Source organism: Grammomys surdaster, unplaced genomic scaffold (assembly GCF_004785775.1).
Source record: "Grammomys surdaster isolate TR1022 unplaced genomic scaffold, NIH_TR_1.0 125889, whole genome shotgun sequence".
NCBI classification, from domain to species: domain Eukaryota; kingdom Metazoa; phylum Chordata; class Mammalia; order Rodentia; family Muridae; genus Grammomys; species Grammomys surdaster.
In genome coordinates this window covers 1869191-1887854 of record NW_021620714.1, presented here as the reverse complement: position 1 = coordinate 1887854, position 18664 = coordinate 1869191, and the positions used below count along the sequence as shown (strand labels likewise).

The window sequence follows — 18664 nt, the reverse complement described above, 5'->3', positions numbered from 1 at the left end:
GTAGACCAGGCTGGCCTCGAACTCAGAAATCCGCCTGCCTCTGCCTCCCAAGTGCTGGGATTAAAGGCGTGCGCCACCACTGCCTGGCAAGACAGGTAAATTTTTATTTTGTTTTATTTTATTTTATTTTATTTTATTTTATTTTATTTTATTTTATTTTATTTTATTTTATTTTATTTTATTTGAGATAAGATTACTCAGTCTGTCATGGATCTCACCCTGCAGACCGGGCTGGCCTTGAACTTTGAGATCGGCCTACCTCTGCCTCCCAAGTGCTGGGATTAAAAGCATGAGCCACTCACTACTGCCTGGCCTTACTTTGGTATGTTTCTATTACTGCTTATCTTAATGATGTTTTTGTTTCTAGTGTTAGTTCCTATTTGTATTTGTTAGGACTTGCACAGAGTGATCTCATTTTTGAGGGTGTGAGCACAGGAGTCACAGTGTGCGTGGTGGAAGTCAGAGAACTGGAGTCAGGCCCCTCCGGCTGCCTTTCTAGCGGGTCATGGGCCGGCACAGACCTGATGCCCAGCTTTTCCAGAAGGCCCTGACCTGCAGAGCCATCTCACTGGCCCCCTGGAAATTGTATTTTTAAATCCAAATGTATTTATCATGAGTTAATATTGTATCTGGTTGTTTTTATATCTTTATGTTCCTTTATGTTCAAGAGCATTTACATACTGAAATACATTTTTCTTTTCTTTTCTTTTCTTTTTTTTTTTGTTTTTTTGAGACAGGGTTTCTCTGTATAGCCCGGGCTGTCCTGGAACTCACTCTGTAGACCAGGCTAGCCTCGAACTCAGAAATCTGCCTGCCTCTGCCTCCCAAGTGCTGGGATTAAAGGCGTGCACCACCACCGCCCAGCTTGAAATACATATTTTAATGAAATTACTTTCTTTTTATTTCTTCTTTCCGTATCATTGATGATACTTTTTGAAATATTGTGTAAGTAGGTCACATCAGCCATGAGTTTCATCAGGAAGGTGAAAGGGGGCATTGCACAATCGTGTGATGAAAGAGGGGAGGCTCAGCCTGGGAGGACAAGACCTAGAAAACAGGGAAGCCCCTGTCGTTTTGTCCTGTAGTGTCCTGTCTTCAATGAGCAGCCAGGATGTCTTGTCACATACATGAAGGGAAGACATGCTGCTGCTTTCTCTCATGTCAAAGGTTGTTCTTCATCCATGGCCTTCATTTTATCCCTCACTTTAATTTAGATATAGCCTCTAGTCTTTCCAATCTGTTTGCAGCAGGAGGTAGTCACATATTTGAGATGTTCAGGGGTGTCCTTTGAAAGGGATAATATAAGGGATGGAAATTCTTCTTTTCCCTTCTCACATAGCAGCAAATTTGTACAGCTTAGTTTTTTTATCCAAGCTCTTTCCCTATACCCTGCTCCCCCTTCCTAAAATGGGATGGGAAGACATTTAGAGAAATAGTAGTCTTTCAGTACAGTACTAATCAGGGACATTTTAGCTAACGTCTGTCTTGTGATGTTCTGGTCTCTGGGCCTCATAACTTGCTTACAGTGAAATAGTGGTAGAAAAGGCAGAGAAGACAGAATCAAGACTTGGGTCCTTGCCCAGGCCATTGCTGATTGCTGTGGGCAAGCCATGCAGCTTTCTGTGTCCCTAACTGTCCTGTCTACCTGTCAGAGTGACTAGCAGAATCAATAATAAGTAACCACTAAAGAAAGATGTGTTTTAGAAATGATGACAGGAACTCCAACAGCTGTTATCTTATAGGTGGCTTCAAATCCTCAGCACCAGTGTTAAAGCAGTGGAGATTTGGAAGGCTGCATCTGGCCAATTGGAAGGCCATGCAGTCCAGGTGATCTAAGATGCATCTGCAGGAATTGGAAGCCAGTTGAAACTTAGGGGAAAGGGGAAGTCAGCTTTTCAGGCTGGGAGCCCAGTGACCCCAGACATATAAGGAGGAAGGAAGTGATGTGCTTCCCATTGAGGTAGCCATTTTGAGATGCTGATATAGTCATGGAGATGTCCAAGATGGTTTGGAAAGTGGACCTGGAGCTAGGGAACGTGTTTAGAAATTAGATCAGAGGCCAACTCTACAGCATTACTATTGATCCAGGAAAGATAAGGACTGAGGATGGGACTTTGAATAGTAAATATCTGTATTGACGGGCCTGCTGGGCAACAGTAGCCAACAAAGGAAGGCACTACTGAGGCCACTTTGAGTAGCTTCTGACAGTTGTGGTTTGCAGATTACAGAGCTGCCTGGCTGTACTTGTGAGCTCATGAGTTATAAACGAGGTCATTGACATCTAACAAACCGCTGTGCAAGGATTAAATCCTTAGAATCTCTCCCAGAGAAACACAAACAGAAATGAGCAAACAAAACTAGTAACAGCTTTTCTTTTGTTGAATAGCCTGAAGCAAGGTTTAAAAGTGGAAATGTTTGTTTTTTAGGCTCAGTATTGCATCTAGGCGCTGCTCTAATCTCAACTGAAAGAGCAATTCATGTGAAATAAAACTGTAATATTGGCCTCACTAATTTTCTTTTCCCTTTTTTTTCCTCTCTAGATTTTACATTGTGCTATAGGTAAGTAGAACCCCCCCACACCTCCTGAATACATTGAATTGTGCCTTTTGAAGTCATAGATGATCAGCTTGATTGGATTCTCAAAACTCAGACCATTTCACTATTATATATATAATTGCTTGTTAAAGTGGTTTTGCTTTCTGAAATAGCAAATATTAGATGCCATCACCACACACCATTATCTGTTGTGTCTTTTTTTTTCTGTCAGATTGGAGGTGCCTCCCTTTCTCAGCACAACAGGGAAGCTTTCCCATGTTTCAAAGTGTGGCTTGGGTTTGGAGCTGTGCTGTGTTGGAGAACTTCCCTGTGATCCTTACTTGCATGTTCTCTGTGTTTATCGTAAAGCAAAAGGTTTTAACACTTAGTTACAAGATTGTGTTCAAAGCAGATGGTGTGTGTGGATGTTAGCTAGCTTCTTTTGAATGGGAGAGTCATCACATTCTGCTCTGGCACTCTGGGGCATAGCTTTTAGTATGGGGTAGATAGACACCTGTAATTAGACAAAGGTCGATTTTAGAAAGTAGACGGGCCCTATAAAACAAGCCCACAGCACTCTAGGTTTGTCTCTCAAAGGGACAAAATGAAGATGATGTTCATTGAAACATACCAAAAGTCTGAAAACTTTAGAACTGTGACTAAACCAGTGTCACCCCTCAGTTTAACTCATAGCTAAAGTGGGTGCACACTATATTCAGGGTACTGGGCTTAGTGCTGATAGTCAAGGATGAACAGTCTTGACAAGGCCATGCAAAGTGGAGACACAGGTGACTGCCATGTGGGTCTGCAGAGGTCTCTGTGATCCCACAGACATTAAGGAAGGCAAGATGTCTTCACTCCAGGGCTGCACCTCTGCAACTGCAGAACTTCTTAGTGTAAACACCTGTTTATTTGAGGGGCTCATTGTATTCATTAGATTGGTACAGGACTTTTTGGTCCCCTGAAAGGCTTTAGAACACTGCCTTAGAAACTTTGGAAGATAAATTTGAGAGATCCTTGGGCTATTTGTTACTCAATCTCCTTTCCCAGTTTACAAATGTATTGATAATTAATTATTACTATTATTTTTAATAATTATTACTTATTAATAGAAAATACTATACTTCATTTATAACCAGATCTGGCTTTAGAGTCTGCCTAACTTATCTTATGTGATCTTACACCCACATCTTTTATCTACAGTTTTAAGATACTGCATTTTAGCCCTTCTTAAATGATTACATTTTAAGCGTGTAAGCTGATGATTTGCTCAGTGGTAGATCACGTGCACATGCACAAGACCTGAAGTTTAATTTTTAGCATCACAAAAATTAACAATAAAAATGTAATTAATTCTAAACATAAACTAGCAGATGGGAAATACATTTGGCCAAAGAGCTCTGGACCACTGCAGGCCTGTCCTACATGGTCGGACTGTGTGTGCTACTCTCTTATTTTCATCCCTGGGAGCTGGCCTTCCCGAAGTCCGATGGTCCCCTACCTTTGATAACTTCACTTTTAATCTGTGAGATAATATGGAAGAAGTGTGCACTTGGCTGAAGACTGTCCTTCTTCTTTTCTGGGCTAGTATTATATTCTCTCTCAGCGCCAAGCAGTGGTCGAAAGCATAGCTCCCAGTCAGCCACATGACCACACCGGGCAGCCAGTATTAAGATACAAAGTAGTAGATGGCAGAAATTCATTTTCCACTGGTGACATCTTCAGTTATGACAGACTTAGTGGCCGTATTCCTCATCATCAATCAAAGCTCATCTCCCTGTAAACTGAGTGACTTATGGATATTTGTTCCTTCTAATTTTGGAGGTTTGGAATTTCAAAGTCAGATGTCTGGTGAAGCTCTGTTCCTCAGGCAGTATATGCTTTCCACTGTGATATGATGAAAGGGGCAGATCAGCTCCTTGAGCTTTTGTTGTAGCTGCTCTTGATCCTCCTGACTTCACCTCCAAGGCCTGTGATTATAGGTATGATTGGCCACACTGCAGAAACAAGGTTTTCAAGGATCATGGTCACCTTCATCAGAGTCTTTATGACCTAATCACTTCCCAGAGACCCCACACTTAATACTAATGTGTTGAAGATTCAGCATATTAAATTGAGGGGTGGAGTACAAGTCTTGACACTGTATGTTTAAGTATGCATAATATTTTCATTAATGTTTAACTGTTTTAGTGGCCCAAATCACTTTGTTTATTGTAAAATACACTCTTACACCAATGGATATGTTTGTTCATTCATACAAAGTAGACAAACAAACAAACAAAGAAGCTTCATCAACTGCCTGGTGGGGCTGGGTCTCAGCTGCTACCGGAGACAGTGGGATTGGAGAGTGAGCAGCTACAGATGTGGTTCAGAAAAGCCATGTCAGCTGAGGCTTCCATTCTGTGACATAATGTGCCCTGAGGGAGGGCCAGTGTCTGTGTGACTGTCTTGTGTATTTATACTGCTTCCCTTTCGGGCTGAGAGCTCCTTGGGAGCAGCTTCTGTTTGACTCCTCTGTCGTCCTAGGGCCTCTAGTGGCACCTGATACATGGGTGATACTTTCAAGGCCATTCTTTTTTCTCAAGGACCTTTGTTCTGTCAATGAGACTTCCAAGCATTATTACTGCTTTTTGTCATCATCTGCATTTTCTTCACAGTTCACAAAATAATCAAAAAAAGAAAAAATGATTCCCAGCTCTTGAAAGGCAGAGATAAGAGGATCCTGTGAGCTCCAGGCCAGACAGGGTTACATGATGAGACCTTGTTTAAAAAACAAAACAAAGTTGAATCCAACCTTTGAGTCCACAGTTTCCTCCCCCTCCTGGATAATCCCTCCCTGACCGTTCGTGTAGATATGTGGCAGATTCTTTTTACTTCCTCACTGTTGTTCATGCCATGTGTGTTTAAGTGCACACACATACTCTGGTGTGCATCTGGAGATCAAAGGACAAGCTCCAGTATGGCTCCTGGTCTTGTGACTTGTTGGAGACAGAGTCTCTTGTTTGCCACCAAGCTAGCTGACCCTTAGGCTTTCAGGTATTCTTTTCTCTCCTCCTCATCTCTCTATAGAGGACCTGAGATTACAGACTGTCTGTAGTTTCCTTTGCTGATACTGTGATAAGTACACTGACAAAGCAATCTAAGAAGAACGGGTTTATTTTGGGTCACAGTTACATGGAAATCAAGGCAGAGAAGCCTGAAGCAGCTGGGCACATGGCATCTACAATTGAGGGGGAGGAAGGGAGAAAGAGAGATTCCCTCTCTATCAGTGGATCCTGTGCTCTGCTGACTTTCTTTTTATACCTCCTATAGTGGGTTGGTAGGCAGTCCCTTATAGGCATGCCCAGAGGTCCCTTTCTAGGTCTTGTCAAGTTGACAACACTCACTGTCACACCTTGCCCTTGCATACATTCAACTTCATCAGTTCTTGGGATCTGAACTCTAATCATTTTTAAATATATTTTAAAAATTTATTAGCCAGCACCTTAAATCCAAGCACTCTGGAAGTACAGGCAGGCTGATCCTTGTGAGTTCAAGGCCAACCTGGCCTATACAGTGAATTCTAAGACAGCCAAAGCTACATAGACACTGTCTCAAAAAATATATAACATTTAGAGACAGGCGGATTTCTGAGTTCGAGGCCAGCCTGGTCTACAGAGTGAGTTCCAGGACAGCCAGGGCTACACAGAGAAACCCTGTCTCGAAAAACAAAACAAACAAACATATATATATATGGCATTTAAAAAAATTAAAATATAACTATATCATTGCCTCCTCTTCCCTCCATCTCTTCCCATGCCCCCCTCCTCCCAGCTCCCTCTCAAATTCATAGCCTCTCATTTTTTAATTTATATGTGTGCATGTATGAATACATACATATATATACGTATATATATATGCATACATATGTGTATGTATGTATGTGTGTATGTATGTATGTATCTGGACATAGGGCCCCCTAGAATGTCCCTACCCTTGTTCAGATCTTGTTTAAAGAGCCATATTGTTGATATTCCGTGGATACAGCTTCCCTGTCTCATCTAGAAGACACAGTCTTGCCGCAGAGTTTCTGGTTCCCCTGGCTTTTACAGTCTCTCTACCCCCTCTTCCTCAATGTTCCCTGGCCTTAGGGTAAGGGTTGAGCTATAGATACATTAACTGGGGCTGAACACCCCACAGTCAGTTCCTCTCTTTCTTTTGATTGGTTGTGGCTTTCTGTAATGGTCTCTGTAATGCTGTACCTACCTCACCTGTAGGTATAAGGTGAGGTCCAATTTTGACCCTCGATGGCCAGTGCTTCCCCCTCTGAGCTGCGCTCCAGTTCACGCTCTTATTTCCATGGGCGCCACTATCTCTGTGTCCATAGTCAGTGTCCTCAGACCCTGCCCTGATTCTCTAGGTCTTCCCTTCCCATGCTAGGAGATGAGCCTGACACCCTCTTAGTTCCCGACCACACTGGTGCCCACGCTCTAGACTTGCTCACTTCTTAGATCTCCACTCCTCGATGCACACAGGAACCTGCTCCTCAGCAGGACCTCACATTCCCAGACTCACTCTACCTGTGTATTCTCTCTGTCAGGGGAGCCACCAGCCACAGGCTTTCAGTCACCGATGCTAGACCTGGATGGAGTTCCTCATGGACACCTTCTTGTCTCACACACTGTCCCCAGGCTATCACTCACGTTTGTCAATTTCATTCCCTAACTGTGTTTCAGATTGTCTTGTTTTTCATCCCTGAGCAAGAGTTCAGAATATCTTGTCAGACTCCCATGAGGATTTTCCTGAAGCCATAGATGCAGTGTTCATAGCAGCAGCTGCCATTCATTTCTTGCTGTGCTCCATTACTGTGTTTGCTATGTCTTACTCTACTCTCCACGAACAGTTGACAAGACCCAGTGCTAGATTTCATGTCTCTATTCTCACTACAAGTAAATATGTGAATCTCTATTCTCACCACAAGTAAATACATGAGGTAATGCAGATATTATTCTTCCATAATGTATGTCTCCAACCATGTAATATATTGTGATACAAAGGTTGCTTTTTAAAAAATCTCAAATATTCAACTTTACCATCAAAGACATGGGAGCTAGCTGTTGGGGTGAAAGCCTGCTAGCTCAGAGAGGTGGAGAAAGCACCAGCTGACCTTTCTTTTCAGCAGGCATTCCAAAAGGAGGTTCTCTTCCTCCACAGCATCTCAAAAACCCATCAAACTAAATATGTCCCTCCTTTTTACTTCCTGTATCTATCTATCCTCCCGACTTCCTCTTATTCTTCATTGTTTTCCTACGTTGTTCACTCCCTGTCAGTGGTTGCTTGCTCTGCCTCTTGACCTATAGAGATGACTTTATTTAAGTCTATTTACAAAAACAGACACTCTTGGATTAAAGGTGTGTGCTAGGGCTGAGCCACATCACAACTAGAAACAGGTTTTCCAGTAAATAACCCAATCTCGAAGTTTAGAGTGTGATCAGATATCCTGCAACGTGTGTGTGTACGTGTGTGTGTGTGTGTTAAAAAGAGGGGGGAAAGAAGTGCAGCTTGGTCTTCATGTGGGTCCCAAACGACTGGAGTGGGAACTATCCCAAAAGCTTTTGCTTGTTCATGGGATGTGTTCTTCTCACTGGACTGCCTTGTCTGGCCTCAGTGGGAGAAGATGTACCCAGCCTCCAGGAGACTTAATGTACCAGAGTAGGGAGATACCCTGGGGCTCAGAGGAGAAGGGAGGGGGATGGGGAAAGATTGTGGGAATGAGTGATTGGAAGAGGGGCAGTGAGTGGAATATAAAGTGAATAAGTAATAATAATAGAGGGGATCAGATAGTTTTGTCTTTGTGGTACAGTGGTACTGTTAGGTATGCCCTTGTTGGAGAAAGTATGTCACTGGGGGTGGACTTGAGGTTTCAGAAGCTCAAACCAGGCCCAGTGTCATTCTCTCTTCTTGCTGCCTAAGGATCCATATGTAGAACCACTTCTACACCATGTCTGCCTACATGCCACCACACTTCCTGCCATGACAACAATGAACTAATCCTCTCCACTATAAGCCAGCCCCACTTATAATGCTTTCCTTTATAAGATGCTGTGGTCATGGTGCCTCTTCATAGCAATAAAAACTCTAACTAAGACAGTCTTGTATGAGAGTTCACACAGCCAAGTGTTGAACCTACTTCTTCACTGTGTTCCTGAAGACTTCAGTTAAAGGATGAATGTAAAATGGAGTTTAATAAACTCTATTAGTTATTAATATGACCCAGCTAGCCCCAAAAGCCCGAAGCAGAGTCCTATGGATTTGTTTAATTAGCTGTGGCATAGTAACTGGGGGAACTACCCCTAATCTGATTTTTTTCTGATGCTAGACTATTAATTCTCCAGCTGTGCTCCCAAGTACTTGTAGTTTGAGTCTTCCCAGGTTATTTCTGTTCCTTATCCTTGGGGTCCTTTTCATATCTGGTACATGCTCCTGGTTTATCACAAATAATAGAGACCTGTCCTCCCCATCTTCCTTCTCCGACCCTTCTTTCTCATCTCTCCTCCTTACTCCTCCTGGTCCCTACCTGTGAGCCCTAGCCCAATAACTGAAACTCTGCCGCTTTTTTTTCTTTCCAGTAATTGGCTGTAGCCATTTTTTATTTAACTAATAGTTTCAAATTGAGGAGCAAGAGTTACATAGTATCACTTGGTATATGTGAGGATCTGTTTCTTGGGAGCAGCCAGATTCTTCACGGGGTGGGGGGGGCACTATTTAGCATTTGAATACATAGCAGCACCAGACCAACCCCCAATAGATGTCTTTCATAGATGTGTTGCATGTTGCTTCCTGTTTAAATCTTTACTGTTTTTTATTTCTTCATGATCTCGAACCTGTCTTCCTTTCCACACTAGGGCAGCCCTGGCTTCCTGCCTCTGCAACTGTGACCTGACTTTGCCCTCTCTTGGGATGAGCAGAGCCCATGGCCAGCTGACTAACTTGGCTCCCCTTCCTTAACTATATCCCTTACTACCTCTGGCTCGATGCAGCACTGTTGGTCACTCTCCTGTAAGACCCTCTGCTGCAGCCTGTCGTTGTGCTCTATTTCTATAATGTATGATTTGCATTGTGTTCACGTCCTCGCTAACTCTTCCTTATTGTTGTCTGTTCCAGCACATAACAGTACACACCAGTATAGCCTCACAAACAGTGATCATGGGCTTACCAAATTCTAGTGGTGTAGCAGTAGATTGTTAAACTGCTCTAAACTCCCTGGTGTACCCACCTCCTCTACATCCACCCAGTTAGTTGTTTTGGATTCAGGAATGAAAGAAACACACACACACACACACACACACACACACACAACGTGTGCGTACACACAGCCTTACTTTTAATATGCCCTAAGCAGCTCAATGGCTGGGCCACTCCCTAACTCCATGTGGCTAACATACACTCCCCTCTGATAGTTCTGAGTTAATACTTACTAAATCTGTATTTCATCTTTGCTGCTCTGAACCCTGCTGGGCAGCCCTCCTGGGTCCGATTTCCCCCTGTACCTACATGTCACCTGTATCTCCCTCCTGCAACTTTCTGGTGTGGTCACCTTTCTGGTGTGGTCCATCGCCCACCCTCATCATGGTGGAATCTCGTCTTCCTTTTTCCTCAGTCCCTTTCTGGGAATCCTAAAAGTCCTACCTCTGTCCCCCTGCCCAGCCTTTGGCCACCAGAAACTTTATTGGCCAGTCAAAAACCAACTGGGGACAGTTAAATAATTAACGATAACAATAAAAATAATAGGCTATTTTTAGCATTTACCTAAAGAGAGCCTTTCTTTTTTTTTAACTCATAAAACTGCAGTTTATTTTTGGAATAGTGGTTTATTTTCTTGCTATTTTGGGAGTTTATTACAAGCACTTAGTCTTTTAGAAATTTACAGCCTTAAAATATTGGCGTTTTTTTCTTCTTTTAAATTAATGAAAAACTCTGGCTCTCAAACAGGCTGAGAGTGCTTATGAGCTATGTGGCTTCTGGAAGTAATACAGATATTATACACCTTCATTTCTGTCTGAGTAAAAGGAGCTAGTGACCTCACCATTGTGAGTGTCAAACAGGACAGGACCAGACCATGGAACACAGTGTCTGCAGGTTGAAAATTGCTCAGTAAAGTGATGGCTGTTACTATTAATATGAGAACAGTATAGTGTTATATTTTTCTGAATCCAGTATAATAGTCAATAGTCAGACTATGTAAATGTTCAGGTGATAGCTCAGTAGGTGAGAAAATTTGCTGTGAAAGTATGAGGATCTGAGTTCAAATCCCCTATACCCATGTAGAAAGCCAGACATGCCTCAGCTTTGGGAGACAGAGTCAGGCAGATCCTGGAAGCTCTGTGGCCATCCAGACACTGAAGTGGTGAGCTTCAGATTGAACAAGAAAAACCCTGTCTTAGACAAATAAGACAGATCAATAGAGGAATACATATAACATCTTACCTACCCCCCTACACACACACACACACACGCCAACAAAAAAATTTCAAAGGCTAACAAGATGGTTCAGTGGATAAAATTACTTGCCAGGCAAGCCTGAAGTGTTTTCAGTTCAATCTCTGGAACCCAGGGCAGAAGGAGAACCAATTCCTTAAGTTGTCCTCTGACTGCCACACATGTACCATGATGTGCATATCCCAGTACTCACCCATACATCACACACACACACACACACACACACACACACACACACACTCACATTGTGTTAGTTATTTTTTGTTGTTGTTGTTGCTGTGATGAAACTCAGGCTTCCCAGGCTCAGCCATGGAGAGCCATGTGGGTAGTAGGTGGCCAAAGCTAGCCTTCCATTCCAGTCCTTTCTGGTACTGCCTTTGCCTTTTACTCAAATGCAGTGGTTCCCAGCATCCACACACATAAGTTCCATGTCAGGATAGTACTAAACAAACTGAGACCTTTGCTAACTCAATTGCTTCCTTCAGTCTACACCAGCTTAGCCTCCTTGTTCTAGTTCATTCTGTTGCTTCCTGATAAATTTCCCTCCCATGCCCCACAAAAGAAAAAGGGGGGGGGCATGTTGGCACCTGCATGTTCTGCTCCCGTTGCACAAGATTTCCATTCTTGTTCTCTGAATAAACTGCTTCTTTGCACCTCTAGCTTCGTACATTCAGCTGCTTTGCCAGGAACACCCAGCTCTGCTACTTGTTCCCTGCTTGGCACAAGCATACCTCGATGTGGGAAAGAAGTGGAGTGTGCTCGTTAGAACCCCAAGGCACATGCTCAGGGCTGTGCAGACTGCCTGGCACCTCATAAGCATTCAATATCCAAGGCTTATGCAAAACACTACCTGGGTGTCAGAAGGGAACTTTGTGAAAAGAACCCAGAGGCTTCCCTCTGCTGCCCTTGAAGGAGAAGCCAGAGTTTGGGAATTACAAACATCTTTAAGGGTATTAAAAATATCATCATCATGAACCATTAGCTCCTAGTCTACAAGAAGCCAAGAGGGTAAGCTAAGTATTCTTGGGTGCCTGAGTAACTAGTCAGCATCTACCCTCATGGGCTGAATTTTCGTGTCTGAGAAATTAGGATGCTGACTAGATACCTTAATACCAGGTTTTCTGAATCTTTGGAACTAAAAGATACCATATCCTAAATAAGGTTAGTGATGTGAGCGGTGAGGGTATGCTGAAGGTTTCAGTGTGCCCATGTGAGTATCAGGAAGCTCACTTCAGGCATAGTAGTGTCTGTCACTACCATTTTTGCTGCATTTTGAAAGTCATTTTAAAAAGCAGAAATGGGGTAAAATAAACACAAGTTTTTGTTTTTTCTCTCTGTGTATGGTTAGTCTCAAAATAGTCTGGAATCAACCTGGGAGATGGACATCTGGACATGCCTATAGCAGATTATCTTAAGTTCATTGAAGTAGGAAGACCCACCTACTGTGCATTGTACCATTCCCTCACTTGGCTCCTGGACTGTGTAAAAAGGGAAGAGTGAGCCAGCCATGTACAGCATTCATTGATTTCTTCATCGTAACTGCAGACACAGTGTAAGCAGTTGCTCCTTTTTCTTTAGTTTCCCCACTGTTATAGACTGTACCTTGAGCTGAAACAAAATAAACCCTTCCTTAAGTTGCTTTTGTTAGTACAAAGTTGTTACAGAAAAGTAACTAAGACTGTGTGCACGTCTTAGGGTAGGGGCACATACAGGCATATAGAAGATAGAAGCTGACATCAGACATCTTCATCTCACCACCTTTTTGAGGCAGGGAATCTGGAGCTCACCAACTCAGCCACACTGGCTGTTTAACAAGCCCCAGGAATCTGCCTGTCTTCCACCTCAGCATTGAGATTGTAGGCATCCATCACCACACACAGCTTTCATGTGTGTGCTGGGGACCTAATTCACATCCTTATGCCTGTATGACAAGCGCAGTGGACTGATGCAGTTTTCTATAATATTTTCCCACAGTTGTCACTAGATGGCACCCTTGTGTTAAAAGAGGATGCCTCTTACTGGTCTAATAAAAATGTATAGTATGAACGGCTAGCTGAAGCTGACTGATCAAGTCAACAGAGAAAGGGGGTATGAATGGGTGCTTTTATATTGCTTTCTCTTGAGTCAGTCATGAACGATGGAGATAATGGAACAACTAGAATTTTGTGCATTATCTGGGAGGTTCTTGTCCAGTGTTTTCTTAGTTACATCTTTAAGCTGAGCACAAGCTTGGTTTGTCTATGAAAGAAAGTGTTCTACTTTAAAAATTCCCTGTGAGACAGTTTGTAGTTAAGAAAACATTCTATTTATAGTCTTAGCTTCAAAAGCCAGATCAGACCAGTGAAAGTTGAAACACTGTCCAGAGACCAAAATGAGACATGTAACATCTGTTGAGTCATCTTTCAGAAAAAGTTATGGGGGTCAGCAAGATGGTTTAGTGAGTAAAAGCCCTTGCCACCAAGCCTGACCTGTGTCCAGTTCCTGAAACTCACAGCCTTCCAGAGTTATCCCCTGACTTCCATGTATGTGCTGTACCGTGTACCCCCTCATCCCAAAAGAAATTATGTTTTTTAAACTTTTTACATGATTTGCTGTGTAATTCTGTGACAGTTGACTGGATAAATCCTGAAATAAAAGGAACACACACTTCATGTGTGAGCAAACTCTCTGCATCTTTGTTCTTGTTAACTAAGGCAGTCTTGCTGCATTGCTACACTGGCCTGACTGGGATTGTGATGTTTATCATATTCTTGACACTTTGGCTGTGAGCCTTGCCTTTAACAGCTGAGCCATCTCTCCAGCCTAGTTCATTATATTCTTTACTCAATTTAGATACCTTTTTACCAACTCAGTTTTTACTGGTAATTTTGAAGGAATATATACTTCTTTGTTTACAGATATATATTTTTTCAGATATATACTTTGTTCAATATATATTCCCTTTTTAAAAAACTGTTCTGTGTCATTGCTTATATTCTTTGTCTGTTTGGCTAGTTAAAGTATCCTAAGATTATCAGTGTTGTCTCATTTCCCTGGGATCTTCTGTGGCTTTTGTTTTAGCAAAAACAATTGCTGTGGGAGGTAGGAAGATTACCATCAACTTTTGTTTTGTTTTTTGGTTTGTTTTTTGTTGTTGTTGTTTTGTTTTGTTTTTGTTTTTGTTTTTTTTGAGACAGAGTTTCTTTGTAGCACTGGCTGTCCTGGAACTTACTCTATAGACTGAGCTGGCCTTTAACTCACAGAGATTCACCTGCTTCTGCCTCCTGAGAGCTGGAAGAAAAGGCATGCACCACCACTCAGTTTTCTTTTGATTATGGGGTTTTTATTACAGTAATAGATAACAAAGTAGGACCTATATAGATATGCACTTATACATCTAAATTCTCTCTCTCTCTCTGTCTCTGTCTCTCTGTCTCTGTCTCTCTCTCTCTCTCACACACACACACACACACACACACACACACACACACACACACACACACTGGGGGGATTGAACCTAAGGCTTTATACATGCTAAGCGAGTGCACCTCATTGAACTATATTCTCAGCCCCCCTTTTACTTTCATTTTAGCAGGGTCCTGTAAACAGTTCTGCCTAGCCTTGTATGTGTAATTCTCCTGGCTCCCCATCCCAAGTAGCTTAGGTTGGAGGCACACACCACTGCAGATGGCCAAGTTGGCTGCTATTCCCCTCTCATTCTACATTGTCTGGTATTAGAATATGACCTATACCTTATTTTGTTTCCATTTGCCCAATAGCCTTTTTTCATTCTTTTATTTGTGCCTCTTTAAGTCACTTTTCTTCATTAATTTATTTACTTACATCCTGATTGTAGCTCCCCCTCTTTTCCTCTTCTCCCAGTCTCACCTCAAACCCCTCCCCCATCACACCCTTACATTTTCCTCAGAGAAAGACAAGCCTCCCTCCCTTGGGTACCACCCCTCCCTTGGGTACCACCCCATCCCAGTATATCAAGTCAAAGCAAAGCAGAACTAAGCACATCCTCTCACACTGAGACCTGACACAGCAGTCCAGTTAGGGGAAGGGGATCCAATGGTAGGCAACAGAGTCAGGGTAAGCCCCCCATTCCAATTGGTAGAGAACCCATATGATGACCAAGCTGCACATCTGCTACAAATGTGTATGGAGCCTAGGTCCAGCCCCTGAATGCTGTTGGTTGATGGTTGAGTCTCTGCTGTGAGCACCTGTAGGCCCAGGTTAGTTTACTCTGTAGGTCTGTGGTGGTCTTGACCCCTCTGGCTCCTTCAGTTCTATCCTGCACTTGTCCACAAGACTCCCCAAGTTCCGCTTGATGTTTGGCCATGCATCTCTGCATCTGTTTCTATCAGATGCTGGATGAAGCCTCTTGGGAGACAGTTATACTAGGTTCCTGTCTGGGATCATAACAGAGTATTATTAGTAGTGTCAGGAATTGGATCTTGCCCTTATGATGGGTCTCAAGTTGGGCTAGTCATTGGTTGGCCATTACCTCAGTCTCTGCTCCCTCTTATAGGAGATCCTGTGCATCTTCTAGGCAGGACAAATTTTGGGTTGAGGTTTTTGTGGTTGGGTTGGTGTTCCCCTCACACCACCGGAAGTCCTGTCTGGCTCAGGAGGTGGCCAATTCAGTTTCCATATCCTCAGCTGCTAGGAGTCTCAGCCAAGGTCACCTCCATAGACTCTCTGGAGCCTCCCCTGTGCCTGATCTTGAACTCATCCCAGAGATCCCCTCCCACCAATTTCTGTTCTCTTTCCTAGCCCTCTCCTGCACCCCCCTACCTCACAACTGGTCCCCCTCCCTGTTTCCCTTCTTACCCCCTTCTCCCACCCAGTTCCCTCCCTCCATCTACTTCCAGTGTCTATTTTATTTCCCCTTCTGAGTGAGATTCAAGCATCCTCCTTTGGACCCTCCTTGTTACTTAGCTTCTATGGGTCTGTGGAGTATCCTGTACTTTATGGCTAGTGTCCACTTCTAAGTGATATGATACATGTTTGGGTCACTCAGGATGATATTTTCTAGTGCCATTCATTTGCCTGCAAATTTCATGATGTCTTTGTTTTTAATAGCTGAGTAGTATTTCATTGTGTAAATGAACCACATTATCTTTATCCATTCTTCGGTTGAGGAACATATAGGCTGTTTCCAGTTTCTGGCTATTACGAATAAAGCTACTTTGAACATAATTGAGCAAACTGTCCTTGTGGTATGGTGGAGAATCTTTTGGGTTTTTGTTCCAGATGGTATAGCTGGGTCTTGGGGTAGAACTATTCTTAGTTTTCTGAGAAACCACCAAATTGATTTCTAAGTGGTTGTACAAGTTTGCACTTCCACCAACAATGAAGAAGTGTTCCCCTTGCTCCACATCCTCACCAACATGTGCTATCACTTGTATTTTTGATCTTAGCCATTTCGATGGATGTAAGATGAGATTTTAGAGTTTTGATTTTCATTTCCATGATGACTTAGGACATTGAACATTTCTTTAAGTGTGCCTCTTGGTCATCAGAGATTCCTCTGTTGAGAATTCTCTGTTTAGCTCTGTACCTACCCATTTTTAAATTGGGTATTTGGTTTGTTGGTGTCTAATTTCTTGAGTTCTTCGTATATTTTGGATATTAATACTCTAACAGATGTAGGGTTGGTGAAGACCTTTTCCCATTCTGTAGGCTGCTGTTTTGTCCTATTGATGGTGTCCTTTGAGTAACAGAAGCTTTTCAGTTTCATGAGGTCCCATTTATTAATTGTTGATCTTAGTGCCTCAGCTATTGGTATTACTTTCAGGAAGTTGTCTCCTGTGCCAAATGTGTTCAAGGCAGTTTTCCACTTTCTCTATTAGACTTAATGTATCTTAGGTTTTATGTTGAGGTCTTTGATCCACATGGACTTGAGTTTTGTGCAGGGTGATAAATATGAATCTATCTGCCTTCTACATTCAGACATCCAGTAAGACCAGCACCATTTGTTGAAGATGTTTTCATTTTTCCATTGCATTATTTTGGCTTCTTTGTAAAAAATCAAGTGTCCTTAGGAGTGTGGGTTTATTTCTGGGTCTTCAATTCTATTCTGGTGATCAACCCGTCTGTTTTTATGTCAATACCATGCAGTTTTTATCACTATTGCTCTGTAGTACAGCTTGAGGTCAGGGGTGGTGATACCTCTAGAAGTTCTTTTATTGCACAAGATTGTTTTAGCTATCCTGGGTTTTTTCTCTTTCCATATGAAATTAAGAATTGCTCTCTCAAGGACTGTAAAGAATTATGTTGAAATTTTGATGTTAATTGCATTGAATCTATAGATTGCTTCTGGTAAGGTGGCCATTTTTACTATGTTAATCTTAGCAGTACATGAGAGTGGGAGGTTTCTCCATCTTCTGATATCTTCCTCAATTTCTTTCTTCAGAAATTTGAAGTTCTAGTCATACAGGTCTTTCACTTGCTTGCTTAGAGTTACACCAGGATATTTTTTATTATTTATGGCTATTGTAAAGGATGTTGCTTCCCTAATTTCTTTTGTAAAGGGTGTTGTTTCCCTGATTTCTTACTCACCCTGTTTATCATTTGTATAAAGGAGGTCTACTATTTTTTTTTTTTTTTAGTTAATTTTGTATCCAGCCACTTTGTCAAAGGTATTTATCAGCTATAGGAGTTCTCTGGTAGAATTTTTGGGGTCACTTATGTATACTATCATGTCATCTGCAAATAGTGATACTTTGACTTCTTCCTTTCTAATTTGTATTCCCTTGATCTTCTTTAGTTATTTTATTGCTCTAACTAGAACTTAAAGTACTGTGTTGAATAGATAGGGAGAGAGTGGACAGCCTTGTCTTGTCCCTGATTTTAGTGGGATTGCTTTAAATTTCTCTATATTTAATTTGATGTTGGCTATTGGCTTGCTGTATATTACTTTTATTATGTTTAGGTATATACCTTGAATCCCTGATCTCTCCAAGACTTTTAACATGAAAGGATGTTGGATTTTGTAAGAGGCCTGTTCAACATCTAATGAGATGATCATGTGATTTTTTTTCTTTCAATTTTTTTATGGTATATTACATTGATAGATTTTTGAATATTGAACCATCCTTGAATCCCTTGTATGACGTCTATTTGATCATGGTGGATGAAATTTTTGATGTCTTCTTGGATTTGGTTTGTGAGTATTTTATTGAGTATTTTTGCATCAATGTTCATAAGGGAAATCAGTTTGAAATTCTCTTTCTTTGTTGAGTCTTTGTGTAGTTTAGGTACTAGGCCTAACAGAATGAGTTTGGCAATGTTCCTTCTGTTTCTACTTTGTGGAATAGTTTGAGGAGTATTGGTATTAGTTCTTCTTTGAAAGTGTGGTAGAATTCTACACTTAAACCATCTGGCCCTGAGCTCTTCTTGGTTGGGAGACTTTTAGTGACTGCTTATTTCTTTATGGACTTATAGAAAGATTTAAATAGTTTGCCTGATCCTTTCTTCTTCTTCTTCTTCTTCTTCTTCTTCTTCTTCTTCTTCTTCTTCTTCTTCTTCTTCTTCTTCTTCTTTTTTTTTTTTTTTTCGAGACAGGGTTTCTCTGTGTAGCCCTGGCTGTCCTGGAACTCACTCTGTAGACCAGGCTGGCCTCAAACTCAGAAATCCACCTGCCTCTGCCTCCCAAGTGCTGGGT

The 18664-nt window shown here is 42.0% G+C and overlaps 1 protein-coding gene across 1 annotated transcript in view; it reads left to right on the top strand.

The window, feature by feature from the left end:
- Hacd2 (3-hydroxyacyl-CoA dehydratase 2) overlaps positions 1–18664 on the top strand; it is a 93944-nt gene that overhangs the window by 19154 nt on the left and 56126 nt on the right. The window contains exon 3 of the mRNA XM_028752281.1: positions 2541–2559. Within this exon, the coding sequence (XP_028608114.1) occupies positions 2541–2559 (19 nt within the window). The remainder of the gene's footprint in view (positions 1–2540; positions 2560–18664) is intronic.